Source organism: Somniosus microcephalus, chromosome 7, assembly GCF_052327205.1.
Source record: "Somniosus microcephalus isolate GS21.2 chromosome 7, FLI_Smic_1.0, whole genome shotgun sequence".
Taxonomy (NCBI): domain Eukaryota; kingdom Metazoa; phylum Chordata; class Chondrichthyes; order Squaliformes; family Somniosidae; genus Somniosus; species Somniosus microcephalus.
In genome coordinates this window covers 27,081,201-27,096,065 of record NC_140993.1, presented here as the reverse complement: position 1 = coordinate 27,096,065, position 14,865 = coordinate 27,081,201, and the positions used below count along the sequence as shown (strand labels likewise).

General features: G+C 42.0%; 1 protein-coding gene across 3 annotated transcripts in view; it reads right to left on the bottom strand.

Moving 5' to 3' along the window:
• Window positions 1–7,105: 7,105 nt before the first annotated feature.
• ldlrad4a (low density lipoprotein receptor class A domain containing 4a) overlaps window positions 7,106–14,865 on the bottom strand; it is a 279,058-nt gene continuing 271,298 nt past the window's right edge. For all 3 annotated transcript variants that reach the window (XM_085992319.1, XM_085992321.1, XM_085992320.1), the window contains one exon: window positions 7,106–13,195. In XM_085992319.1, the coding sequence (XP_085848445.1) occupies window positions 12,656–13,195 (540 nt within the window). In that variant the 3' untranslated portion in view covers window positions 7,106–12,655. The remainder of the gene's footprint in view (window positions 13,196–14,865) is intronic.

The following is a 14,865-nucleotide window of genomic DNA, read 5'->3' as shown; positions in this document are numbered from 1 at the left end:
TAGGACTTTACATATAGACTGGGCAAACCAAATTTGCAGTAATAGTGGGGAGGATGAATTCATGGAATGTATACAAGATAGTTTTCTGGATCAGTGTGTTCAGAAACCAACCAGGGAACAGGCTATTGTGTAATGAGAAAGGGTTAATTAATAACCTTGTACTAAAGGGGCCTTTAGGGAAGAGTGACCATAATATGAAGAATTTTAAATCCAAAACTAGGGTCTTCAATCTAAACTATGTTGGTATGAGGGGCGAGTTGGCTAAGGTAGATAGGGAAACTACATTAAAAGGTATGACAGTAGACAAGCAATGGCTAGTATTTAAAGAATTAATACATAATTTACAGCAAATATATACATTCCTTTAAGGCACAGGAAAAGTGGTCCAACCGTGGCTAACGAGAAGTTAAAGATAGTATTAGATCAAAGGAAGAGGCTTATAATGGTGTCAAAAAGAATAGTAAGCCTAAGGAATGGGAGGAATTTAGAATTCAGCAAAGGAGAACCTAGAAATTGATAAGGAAAGAAAAAATTAGGAGTAAATTTGCAAGAGACAAAAACAGATTGTAAACATTTCCATAGGTATGTAAATAGGAAGAGATTAGTGAATGTAAACATGGGCCCATGAGAGGCAGAGACAGGAGAAATTATAATGGGCAAGAAGGAAATTGCAGATACATTAAACAAATACTTTGTATCTGCCTTCATGGTAGAAGACACAAAAAACATTCTGGAAATAGTGGGGAACCAAGGGTCTATCTAGAGAGAAATCAGTATAAGTAAAGTCATAGTACTGGAGAAATTAATGGGACTAAGTGGCGACAAATCCCCTGGACCTGACAACTTGCATCCTTTGGTTTTAAAAGAGGTAGCTGCAGAGATAGTGGATGCACTGGTATTAAACTTCCAGAATTCCTTAGATTCTAGAGCAGTCCCCAAGGATTGGAAGGTAGCAAACATAACCCTGCTATTTAAGAAAGGAGGGAGAGAAAAACACAGGGAACTATAGGCCCGTTAACCTGACATCAGTAGTAGGCAAAATGCTTCAATCTATTATTAGGGACATCGTCACAGGGCACTTAGAAAATCGTAATATGATTAGGCAGAGTTAACATGGTTTTATGAAAGGGAAATAGTGTTTGACAAATCTGTTTTTTGAAGATGTAACTAGTAGGATGGATAAGGGGGAACCAGTAGATGTAGTGTATTTGGATTTTCAAAAAGCATTTGATAAAGTGCCACACAAGAGGTTATTACACAAAATTAGGACTCAGGATTGTGGGTAATCTATTAATTAGCATGGATTGAGAATTGGTTAATGGACAGAAAACAGAGTAGGAATAAATAGGACTTTTTCAGATTGGCAGGCTGTAACTAGCAGGGTACCGCAAGGATCCGTGCTTGGGCTTTGGCTATTTACAATATATATCAATGACTTGGATGAAGGGACTGAGTGTAATGTATCGAAGTTTGCTGCTGATACAAAGTTAGGTGGGAAAGTAAGCTGTAAGGAGGATGCAAAAAGGCTGCAGAGATATAGACAGGTTGAGTGGGCAAGAACATGGCAAATGGAATACAATGTGCGGAAGTGTGAAGTTATCCACTTTGGTGGGGAAAAACAAAAAAGAATATTTTTTGAATGGTGAGAGACTGGGGGACCTGGGTGTCCTTCTACATGAAATCACAAAGTTAACATGCAAGGACAGCAAGTAATTAGGAAAGCAAATGGCATGTTAGCTTTTGTTACAAAGGGATTAGAGTATAACAGTGATGATGATACCAATCGACTGCTCTTTCTCTTAGGCAGTCCCTCGGAACTGAGGATGACTTGCTTCCACATTAAAAATGAGTTTGCAGGTGACTGATGAGTCCAATGCGGAACCTACAGTTTCTGTCACAGGTGGGGCAGACGGTGGTTGAATGGGTGGGTGGGGTGCTTGGGTTGACGTGCGCTGCCTGCGCTTGGCTTCCGCTTGCTCCCGGCGAAGAGACTCGAGGTGTTCGGTGCCTTCCCGGATGCTTCTCCTCCACTTTGTGCAGTCTTGGGCCAGGGATTCCCAGGTGTCGGTGGGGATGTTACACTTTTTCAAGGAGGCTTTGAGGGTGTCCTTGAAGCATTTCCTCTGCCCACCTGGGGCTCTCTTGCCATGCCGGAGCTCCGAGTAGAGCGCTTGTTTTGGGAGTCTCGTATCGGGCATGCAGACAATGTGACCCGTCCATTCGAGCGTGGTCAAAGCTTTGATGCTGGGGATGTTGGCCTGAGCAAGAACACTGACGTTGGTGCGCCTATCCTGCCAATGGATTTGCAGGATCTTGCGGAGGCAGCGTTGGTGGTACCTCTCCAGTGCTTTGAGGTGCCTGCTGTACATGGTCCATGTCTGAGGCATACAGCAGGGCGGGTATCACTGCTGCTCTGTAGACCATGAGCTTAGTGCCGGGTTTGAGGTCCTGGTCTTCAAACACACTCTTCCTCAGGCGACCGAAGGCTGCACTGGCACACTGAAGGCGGTGTTGGACTTTGTCGTCTATGTCTGCCCTTGTTGACTGTAGGCTCCTGAGGTATGGAAAGTGGTCCACATTGTCCAAGACCTTGTCGTGGGTTTTGATAATCGGGGGGCAGTACTGTGTGGCGGGGGGCAGGTTGTTAGACCTTTGTCTTATGGATGTTTAGTGTAAGACCTATGCTTTCGTACGCTTCGGTGAAGGTGTTGACGATGGTTTGGAGTTCGACCTCCGAGTGAGCGCGGAAGCAAGCGTCGTCTGCGTACTGTAATTCAACGACAGAGGATGGGATGACCTTGGATCTGGACTGGAGGCGACGGAGGTTGAACAGTTTCCCGTTTGTTCTGTAAATTAGCTCTACTCCAGTGGGGAGCTTATTGAGGGTGAGATGGAGCATTGCAGCAAGGAAGATCGAGAAGAGCGTTGGTGCGATGACAGCCTTGCTTGACCCCGGTTCGTATGTGAATTGGGTCTGTGGTGGAACCGTTGGTCAGGATCACGGCTTGCATGTCGTCGTGAAGCAGGCGGAGGATGGTAAAAAAACTTTTGAGGGCAGCCGAATTTAAGGAGGATACTCCATAATCCCTCACAGTTGACAGTGTCGAAGGCCTTTGTGAGATCAAAGAAGGCCATGTAGAGCGGTTGGTGCTGTTCCTTGCATTTCTCGTGCGGTGAAGAACAGGACATAGAAAGGCTAACAGAATGGACAGACAAGTGGCAGATGGAATTTAATACAGAGAAGTGTGAGGTGATGCGTTTTGGCAGAAGGAACAGGGAGAGGCAATATACACTTAATGGCACAGTTTTAAAGAGTGTGCAGGGACAGAGGGACCTGGGAGTTAATGTGCATAGGTCCCTGAAGGTGGCAGAACATATTGAGTGGTTAACAAAGGATATGGGATCTTGGGCTTCAAAAATAGAGGAATTAAGTACAAAAGTAGATAAGTTATGCTGAACCTTTATAAAGCGCTGATTAGGCCACAACTGGAGTATTGCATCCAGTTCTGGTCACCACACTTTAGGAAGGTCTGCAATACCACGGCGCGACATTTCCTCGCAGCACCCCAAGAGAGGGTGCAGAGGAGATTTACCAGAATGGTTTCGGGGAAGGGGGATCTTATCTACAAAGACAGGTTGGAGCAGCTGGATTTGTTTTCATTAGAGCAAAGGAGGTTGAGGGGTGATTTGATAGAGGTGTACAAGATTATGACGGGTTTGGATAGGCTAGATGGGGAAAGACTGTTCCCACTAGTTGATGGTACAAGGACTAGGGGACACAGATTTAAGATTTTGGGCAAGAGATACAGCGGGGACGTGAGGAAAAACTTTTTTACAGTGAGTGGTGATGACCTGGAATTCGCTGCCGACGGAAGTGGTGGAAGCAGAGACTGGATAGGCACTTGAGGGAAATAAACTTGCAGGGCTACGGGGGGATGGGACTGACTGGATTGCTCTACAGAGAGCCGGCATGGCCTCCTTCTGTGCCGTTATGACTAAGAATAAAGAAGTCTTTGCAGGTTAGCAAGGCCATAAAAAAAGCAAACCAAGCACTAGAGTTTATGTCTAGAGGGATAGAATTGAAAAGTAGGGAAGTTATGCTAAACCTGTATTGTACCTTGGTTAGACCACACGGAATACTGCATACAATGCTGGTCGCCCTATTATAAAAAGGATATAGTGGCACTGAAGAGGGTGCAGAGAAGATTTACAAGGATGATACCAGAAATGAGAGGGTATACATATCAGGAAAGGATGAACAGGCTGGGTCTCTTGAAAAAAAAAAGGCGGAGGGGTGACCTAATAGAGGTCTTTAAAATTATGAAAGGTTTTGATAGCGTGGATAGAGAGAGAATGTTTCCACTTGTGGGGAAGAGCATAACTAGAGGCCATCAATATAAAACAGTCACCAAGAAATCCAATAGGAAATTCAGAAGAAACTTTACCCAGAGAGTGGTGAGAATGTGAATGTGAAACTCGCTACCAAAGGGAGTGGTCGAAGCAAATAGTAATGGATGCATTTAAGGGGAGGGTTACGCTGATAGATTTAGATGAGGAAAGACGGGAGGAGGCTTGAGTGGAGCATAAACGCCGGCATGGACTGGTTGGGCCGAATGGCCTGTTTCTGCACCGTATATCCTATGTAAAGTCTTACTGCAATTATACAGGACATTGGTGAGGCCACACCTGGAGTACTGTGTACAGTTCTGGTCTCCTTACCTAAGGAAAGACATACTTGCCTTAGAGGGAGTGCAACGAAGGTTCACTTGACTGGTTCCTGGGATGAGGGGATTGCCCTATGATGAGAGATCGAATAGACTAGACCAATATTCCCTAGAGTTTAGAAGAATGAGAGGTGATCTAATTGTAACATATAAAATTCTTAAGGGGCTTGACAGGGTTAATGCTGAGAAAATGTTTCCCCTGGCTGGAGAATCTAGAACACAGGGTCACAGTCTCAGAAATAAGGAGTCGACCATTTAGGACTGAGATGAGGAGAAATTTCTTCACTCAAAAGGGTTGTGAATCTTTGGAATTCTCTACCCGAGAGAGCGGTGGATGCTCAGTCGTTGAATATATTTAAGACAGAGGTCGATCAATTTTGGGGAATTAAGGGATATGGTGATAGTGTGGGAAGGTGGAGTTGAGGTAGATGATCAGCCATGATCTTGTTGAATGGCGGAGCAGGCTCGAAGGGCCAAATGGCCTACTCCAGCTCCTATTTCGTATGTTTAATTTATAAAAGAAAGCCAATGGAGAACTGTGTGGCGCAGCATCCTAGGGATCTAGGTTTGAACTAAGCCAAGAGTTACAGGATGAAATCTGCACTCTGCTGAAGTAAGGTTCTGGATTAAACAAATTTGGAAAACCTCAATTTAGTTCCTTATGGGCACAGATCCACAACTAAATTCAGCACTATTTGGAAGTCTCACTTCAGTACTAGATGTAACTGGTGGTGATTTAAAAAAAAGTCAAGTTGGAGGGTGTGCTTTTCTGAAGTTGAAGGCACACTGCTGGGGTAGAGGGACTTTATTTCACATTTGATCCTGCTATGCCTGACCTGGGGAAGGTGCAAAACTTCAAATTCTCCACCACTGACGTACCTCACCTTTAGCAAGAACATTGTTGCCTGAGATTTACGCGTAGAATAGCAGTCACTGCTCTATCACAATTTTTACAAATTAAATCAAACTATTGTTCTATTATGAAATCATATTAAACACACAAATTAGAAACATTAAAATGCCATTTCCTGCAATAACTTGTATGGTTGACCACAAAATTCTGCTCCAATGCCTCTCCACCGTCATCCAGCTGGATGGGACTGCACTCTCCTGGTTTCATTCCTATCTTTCCAGCCGTAACCATAGAGTCACCTACAATGGTTTCTCTTCCCGATCCCGCATCGTCACCTTTGGTGTCCCCCAAGGATCTATCCTTGGCCCCCTCCTATTTCTCACCTACATGTTGCCCTTCGGTGACATAATCCGGCAACATAACGTAAGTTTTCACATGTATGCTGACAATACCCAGCTCTACCTCTCCTCCATCTCTCCCGAACCCAACACCGTCTCTATATTATCAGACTGCTTGTCCGACATCCCGCACTGGAGTAAAAATTTCCTCCAATTAAGTGGAAGACGGAAGCCATTGTCTTTGGTTCACGCCACAAACTCCATTCCCTTTCCACTGATTCGATCTCTCTCCCCGGCAACTGTCTATGGCTGACCAAGTCTGTTCACAACCTTGGTGTCATATTTGATCACGAATTGAACTTCCTACCTCATATCCGTTCTATCACCAACACTGCCCATATCCACCTTTGTAAGATCGCCTGTCTCTGCCCTTACCTCAACTTATCTGCTGCTGAAACCCTCATCCATGCCTTTATCACCTCTAGACTTGACTATTCCAATGCACTCCTGGCTGGCCTCCCTAGTTCTACCTCCATAAACTTGGTCATCCAAAACTCTGCCACCTGTGTGCCAACTCACACCACATCCTGCTCACACATCTCCTCTGTGCTTGCTGACCTACATTGGTTCCCAGGTAAGCAATGCCTCAAGTTTAAAATTCTCATCCTTGTTTTCAAATCCCTCCATGGCCTCGCCCCCCTCCTTATCTCTGTAATCTCCTCCAGCCCTATAATCCCCCTAGACCTCTGCGTTCCACCATTGGAGGTCGTGCCTTCAGCTGCCTAGGTCCTAAGCTCTGGAATCCCCTCCCTAAATCTCTCTGCTTCTCTTTCCTCCTTTAAGATGCTCCTTAAAACCTACCTTTTTGACCAAGCTTTTGGTCCTCTGCCCTAACATCTCCTTATATGGCTTGTTGTCAAATTGGTTTGTTTTTTTTATAACACTCCTGTGAAGCACCTTGGGATGTTTTTATTATGTTAAAAACAGTATATAAATATATAGTTATATAGCACCTTTAACGTAGTAAAATGTCCCAATGCGTTTCACAGATGTGTTGTCAAATAAAATTTGACACCGTGCCACGAGATATTAGGACAGATCAAGAGGTAGGTTAATGTTCTTGAGCTTCATTTCAAGCAACATACTTCATTTGAAAACAATACAAAAAAATGAAAAGGAAGAAGCCAGTGTTTATTTCAATTTATTTTAATGATTTTCGCTGTGGTCTGACCACAGCCAAGTACAAGCATAAAATATTTTTGACTACAACAGCACTTAGCAACATCTTCTGTAAAGTATTGCAATACCAGACCTTGGGTCTATAAACTATGACATCACCATTGCTTAATTAAAAGAGGCAAATACACAACAGTTTCAATTTTTTGTAGATAATGGTGTTATCATGGAAATAAGCAAATACTGTGTTAAAAAATTCCATAAAAGCAAATTTTGCCATTACAGGTCACATGGATGTCTATTAATTGTACAACAGTCACATTGTACAGTTAACATTTCTGCCAGCATCATCTTGTGATAACAGAACTCTAAACGCAAGGAACATCAACTATTTCTGATATTGCTGTACACAATTTGTTTCGGTAACTAAAAGTAACAAAACATGGGTGTATGATGGTTTAAAAGCTACAATAAAATGTCCTGTGGCTGACGCACCAAAGCAGGAATAAAGCCTGGCAAAAAAAGCTAGCAGCTAGAAAGCTGGCATCTGTATTTGTAGATCCTGATGTGTGCAGCATCGCTACGTTAAAAAAAACCCTCTAAATGAAAATGAACTTGTATATTGTCTACAAGATACTTATCAATTTAAAAAACGCTAACAGATCTGAGAGAAACAACTGTATTTGCAGTTTATTATTACACCAGATAAGCTAACTATATTTAGTATGATTTTATTCATGTTATCACTGACGGAGATGGCAGGGATTCCAGTGTCAATTATTATAAATTGCTTAACTGCAGCAAATAAAAATTCCTATATTTGAGATCTTACATTGTATGTGCTCCCACTGCCATTTGCTTCAAATTTTAAGTGGCAGAGTTGTGAATTACTAAAATTACATACTAGGTCACTCCGTTGGATAGGTCAGTGCTGTTTGCCCCCTCCCCTAGAGCCAATTAGGGATCGGGAGGAGTCATGATTTATCTCCCCGCTTGTCCCCCCCCCCCCCCCCAGCTTTGAGGTTGGCTAAGACTCGGCCAAAACTGAATACAAATAACTTACTCACTTAACTTTTAAATTCCCAATGGTGATCACGTTGGTGTTTTGACTCTGGCTCGAATGGAGGATGTCATTGTTGCTGTGCTGTACTGTGCAACCGCGAACCATTAGCTCTCTGGCCCCAGACTCCTGACCTAGATTTTGGCCTGGGGGCCAAATCTGAACTTTGTCTCCCCCCGCCCCTTTGGCCGTAGCTCTGCCCCTATTATTCAGCAACTGCATTTCTTTGAACACAGGCATTGTACTATATCGTTTTCTTCAAAAAATGGGTCAGAAAGTAAAGGAGCTGATTGGTAATGTTGAAGTCATTCCAATTATTTTTAATATTTCTAATATTTTGGACAAGTTACTTTTTTCCTAAATGTTTTTATATTTAAAAAAATCTGCAAGATCTTCATTTTTTTCCCTCGGAGTAACCAAAGCTACATAGTATTAAACCTTTTAAAGAATTAAACAAATAAAGAAAGACAGACTTTATAAATGCAAGTCTTTCTTTCTTTAAACTAATACTGGTCCAACTGGGTGACAGCTGAATGACAGGCTAAAGAAAGTGTGAATATTCTGTTGCATTTTTAACGCTGACTGAGCAAGTCTTCTTCACTGCAAAGTTACATTTACAACGGAGAATTCTGTTACATACAAACCGACCAACAACCCCCAACCAAGGAGGCAATTGTCAAGCTCGGCATTTTCAGCTTTTTACCGTAGCATTACAGGATAATCATTTTTAGGAAAATAAAGTAAGTAGATTTTTTTCTTTATGTATTACTTTGCAAACTTTTGTTTACAAAAAGGACAAAGCACATGGTAGGCATTCATAAATTCTATGCCACTGTGTTAAAATTTATGTCATTTATACATTATCATACATTATTAACAATGTCTTTTTTTCTACCCATTGGGTAGGATATGTGCATAATATATTCAAGTTATATACAGCACCTTACAAATAAACATAAAAGAGACATACAACAAAAGAAGCACCATATTTAAGTGAGGCACAACAAAGGTGGGAGCTCAGAGTGCAAGGGGATTCCTATATCTGCTCAAACCTGAAAATGAGGCACCTTATCTGCTCACAGACTAGTAACATGCAAACCTCCTCAAAAATATATATAGATCCGTTTCTACCACAGCTGACACAGAAAGCATAGAGGCTTCTTCACGCACCAACTGTCTTATGATATACCGTATGATTATAATAAGCTGACATACAAATTAGCGAAAGCAATAGCAGCAATAGAAGCAGCAGCGGCAGCAGCACCACTGAACAAGTTAACTCTGGCAGTCTTCGGAAATCATACACCTTACGACACAAAAAAGGAACGCTCGCTTCAGAATCAAAGAAACATAGTGACTAAGATCTGTTTATCTTTCATTCAAGAATCATACAGGATACTGCAAGGCATGAGGAAAGGTCATTTATGAAACAAAATTATTTTTTAAAATTAGCAAAAGTGCAATATTGCCTGGTGTTGAAAAACATACATCTGCAACAAGATGCATTAAGTGTTAAGGTGTTTCTTTTATTCTAGCATGTCTAAAAAGGTACATATTGTCTGAGGATTAGTTCCTACCTCGCGCCATTCCTAGCTTGAGGCTATATGCGATGGGAAAAGGCTAAAGTAGGAGGCAAGATTCTAAAAGGATCCTTCATAGCCCTTGAGAAAACAGACCTAAAGCTAATCTAAACATTGCAAAGTTTGTCTGTCAACTTCTCTTACCTAACGTGTGACTGGTGAATTATAAATGTTCACATTAGTCTACGAAGAATGTGCTCTCTGAAGAAGATACATTATCAATAGTACCTGTGGTATAAAGATTAAAAAGGACACAAAAAGGCAAGTCTAGGAAACAGTGGACAAGTTGGCTGGATGACTTGCTGCTCAGTTTTAGCCATTCTTCAGTCAAATCCGCAGCAGTTATCTACTTCAGTTATAGTGAGTCTCACATTAATTATGCTCTTTTATTGATTGAAAAACTGCCACAACATTTAGGTCATCTGTACAGCTTCACCTTTTTGTTACTAATAGAGAATTCACTAAAAAATGACAAGAGATTGGATATACCATGACAACTGCATGTCTAATGTATGTTTAGCCCATTATGATGGTGTTCACTGTGTAATGACCATCATTAGTACTGACAATTGGGTCCATTAATGGCCCTTTTTCAAAGCACAACACTGCAGTGTGTGTGGAGAACTCTAAACCTGTGCTTTCCACATTATAGCTCCTGCACGGGAGGAAAAGGAGGCGGGTGCGGTATCACGGGAAGGGAAACATTTTACAATTGTGATACGAACAAAACACAATGTTTATTAGTGCAAAACTGCACTTCATTATTAAGAAAATATTCAAAATAATTCACTCACAACTTTGCTACTTGTGAGCTGTCATGTAAGATGGCTGTGCCAAATAACTGATAACTTACAGCTCATGCAGAATATGATGTAACGTTATGACAATGGAACTACATGACTTTTCCAGTCTTTTGAACACCACCTGCTAATTATTTCTGCCCATTTTGATTACCAAGCTTGGAAAAAAAATACTTTAGTCATTTGTAAAAAGAACTGGTGCATTATTATTCAATAAGTACTCATTTTTACCACTATGCAACTCAAGATTAATATCTTCCCACACTCGCTGCAATGTCACGTATCAGTTAATAATCTGTAGCCACATAGCAGTGGAAATATATAAGCATTACCTGTTGAGATACATATTGCTCACGCTAAATATGTATCAGGACAAAGTCACATGAATATTTTTTCTTCATTTTCTTAAAATAGAACAGCCTCAAAAATGTTTTTAACGTGAAAAGTTTCATTGTATGTTTTCCACGGGCTGTAAAAGTACACAAAGGCAAAAACCAAGAGGTGACAAATAATGCAGAAATTTGGTAAACCTCAGCTGCTTTGCATTTATAACTACAACTGCGGAGGGCTAAGGAAAGTCGACTGTGAAAGTCATCAGTTTCAAGTATTCGGTTTACAGGTCACTTCAAAAGGTAGTTTGGAAACACAAGGAATGAAACACAATTTGACGGTTTGTAATGAGGAATGCAGTCAGCACAGACTGTACTTTTAGGTCACTCTTGGAGACTCTCAGTGCCTATACGTGCGTCCCTGGCAATATTTAATTCTAATTTCTATAGATACACATAGAAACAATTAAATGAACACATTGAAAACATTACAGTCAAAATTCACATGGAAGGGCTTTTAAGTATCTTGCACATGCTGAACCTCAGTTTTTGACCAAAATGTGTTGGGTAAACATCTGAAAATTTACAAAAGCAACAGGCAGTTTAAACATAGTATGATTTGTTTAGAAATATTTTACATTAAGTTGTGAGTATTTTAAGAAAAAAAGCTCCTACCGATAGATCCATGTGTAAATGTAACGTGAGTCTTAGTCACTGCCTATCAAGACTGAACTAGAACTAATCTATAATCTACGTTTCACTTCAGGAATTGAACATAAGCTCTCCAAGTCTAAACATTCAAGTTCTTCCTGCAGACAGTACAATGAAATGAACAGTTACTGCACATTTGCAAATGTCAAAACTGTTACTCGAGAGTAATCTAATGAAGACCTTATTGTGATGCCTTACATACTCCACTTCACATAACACCTTTGAACTAATTTCAATGTATTGGGAGACTAAGGTTAAGCATGTGCTAATATGCTGATATCTTTGAGCAGTTGAAAATATGCATCACTGTTCATTCTAAACAGCTGCAGACTTGGAGTCATTGAGCTTACCATTCGCCCAGTAGACTTCAAGTTGGAAATTCTCATCGTATTGGTGTTCCTAATAGTTATTGCAATGACAGTTAACATTTTGTGTCCCTGTATTTTCCATTTCCTGTGTAAATAGGCATTAGGCTGGAACCAGAACTCTCTCTTCAGAAACAACCTCCATGCACTGAAAACGCTAGTCCCCTGCATCCTTAGAAATTCTACTCAGTTCCACAGGCATGAAGACAACAAAGATAGATTAAATTTCCCCATAAAGCAATTCCCCTTTTCTCAAACAAGAAAATAGTGCAACATTTCAATTTTTCACAAACAAGTTAAATCATTGCATTTTTTCTTCCACCTTTTTGTCTTGGCACTCAAAAGGAATTTCAATTTTTTGTTTGAAAATATCACAAAACTGGCCAAAAAAGTAGTTATCATTAAACACCTTAAGCATCCATCTCGGGCAATTCAGTTACTACAAAAAAATCTACAAGCCAACAGCAGAAATTCTGTGTTAAGTATCTTTAAAATTAAATAATCCAGATAAAAAACTGTTTGCCAAACGCTGCTAGTTTGCCAAAGTGGAAGTTATATTGTTAGAATCAACATATCATGCACTCCCTCAAAGAAAACAAACAGGACTTTTTGTTTGGTTTTACTAAACTGTACCAATTTGCACTAAATAACATCTTGTGCCACAGGAGTGCAGCCCAGTGGTGCCACACCTGTTCCAGTTCAAGCATCCACAGAGCCGGTCAAACTATTTTTCCTGTGTGCGAGTCCTTTCCTCTGAATGGGACAATTGTACTGTCTTCACTGTTCTGCTGAAAATGATGTCCGCTGCCCCCGTGTGTTGAAGGAGGTGTGTTGTGCTGGTGATGGAAAAAAGCTGACCCTGGGTAGTGACCCATGACCTCGCTGTAAGTGGGTGGCGGTCCTTCCATCCTCCCGTTACTGCTATAATTGGTTGCACTTATGCCCGAATTGCTGCTTGGTGGGCGCGGTCCTCCATTATACACAGAGACATCAATCAAGTCACTATCAAAGATGGTTCTGTTGGGCGGAGCCCTGACGGATTCACGGTTGAGCTCCATTTGCTGTTCTGGATCTCGAAGTTGCAATGTGCACAGCCCCTGATATGGAGGAGGTTCCTCTCCGTCTGACAGTGAAATGGTGGGAGGAAGATCAATCTCATGTTGCATGTAGGGGTACGTGGGTTGGAAGCGGCTAAAGCGTTCCCTCTGCATGAACGATGGAGCTGAAAATCTGTCCCTTGATCTTGGAGTATACATCAACTGAAAGCAAAAAAAATTAAACATCTTAGGATTGTATTTGTACTGAGATAACAAGTGATGATTTTTATGTCATTTAAAATTACAGTATTTTAAAAGCAGCCCTCAGGAATGTAACTGTCTAATGTATCTTTTATCTTTATGAGAATGAATATTAAGCCTACGTGTACTAGTGACCAAAGTATGTTTAAGACCACCAGTTATTTTTGTTTAAATAACAGAAAATGCTGGAAATACTCAGCAGGCCAGGCAGCATCCGTGGAGAGAGAAACAGAGTTAACGTTTCAGGTCTGGGGCCCTTCATCAGAACTGGAAAAAGCTGGAGATGTAACAGATATTAAGCAGGTGCAGAGACAGGAGGGCATTGAAGGAACATACTGTGCTTTTGAAAGAGGCAGGAAAGATAAAATGTTGCAAATGGGAATGGCAAAATCATACAGCATGAAAAATGGGGGCGGGGTTATTCGTTTATGGGATGTGGGCGTCGCTGGCAAGGCCAGCATTTATTGCCCATCCCTAATTGCCCTTGAGAAGGTGGTGGTGAGCCGCCTTCTTGAACCACTGCAGTCCGTGTGGTGAAGGTGCTCCCACAGTGCTGTTAGGGAGGGAGTTCCAGGATTTTGACCCAGTGACGATGAAGGATCGGCGATATACTTCTCAGTCAGGATGGTGTGTGACTTGGTGGGGAACTTGGAGGTGGTGGTGTTCCCATGCGCCTGCTGCCCTTGTCCTTCTAGGTGGAAGAGGTCGCGGGTTTGGGAGGTGCTGCCGAAGAAGCCTTGGCGAGTTGCTGCAGTGCATCTTGTAAATGGTACACATTGCAGCCATGGTACGCCAGTGGTGGAGGGAGTGAATGTTTAAGATCGATGGGGTACCAATCAAGCGGGCTGCTTTGTCCTGGATAGTGTCGAGCTTCTTGAGTGTTGTTGGAGCTGCACTCATCCAGGCAAGTGGAGAGTATTCCATCACGCTCCTTACTTGTGCTTTGTAGATGGTGGAAAGGCTTTGGGGAGTCAGGAGGTGAGACACTCGCCGCAGAATACCTAGCCTCTGACCTGCTCTTGTTGCCACAGTATTTATGTGGCTGGTCCAGTTAAGTTTCTGGTCAATGGTGACCCCCAGGATGTTGATGGTGGGGGATTCGTCGATGGTAATGCCACCGAATTCATGGGGTGGTGGTTAGACTCTCGCTTGTTGGAGATAGTCATTTCCTGGCACTTCTATGGCGTGAATGTTACCTGTCACTTATCAGCCCAAGCCTGAACGTCGTCTAGGTCTTGTTGCATGCAAGCATGGACTGCTTCATTATCTGTGAATGGCACTGAACACTGTGTAGTCATCAGCGAACATCCCCATTTCTGACCTTATATCGGAGGGAAGGTCATTGATGAAGCAGCTGAAGATGGTTGGGCTTAGGACACTGCCCTGAGGAACTCCTGCAGCGATGTCCTGGGGCTGTGATGATTGACCTTCAATCACCACAACCATCTTCCTTTATGGTAGGTATGACTCCAGCCAGTGGAAAGTTTTCCCCCCCGATTCCCATTGACTTCAGTTTTACTAGGGCTCCTTCATGCCACACTCGGTCAAATGCTGCCTTGATGTCAAGGGCAGTCACTCTCACCTCACCTCTGGAATTCAGCTCCTTTGTCCATGTTTGGACCAAGGCTGTA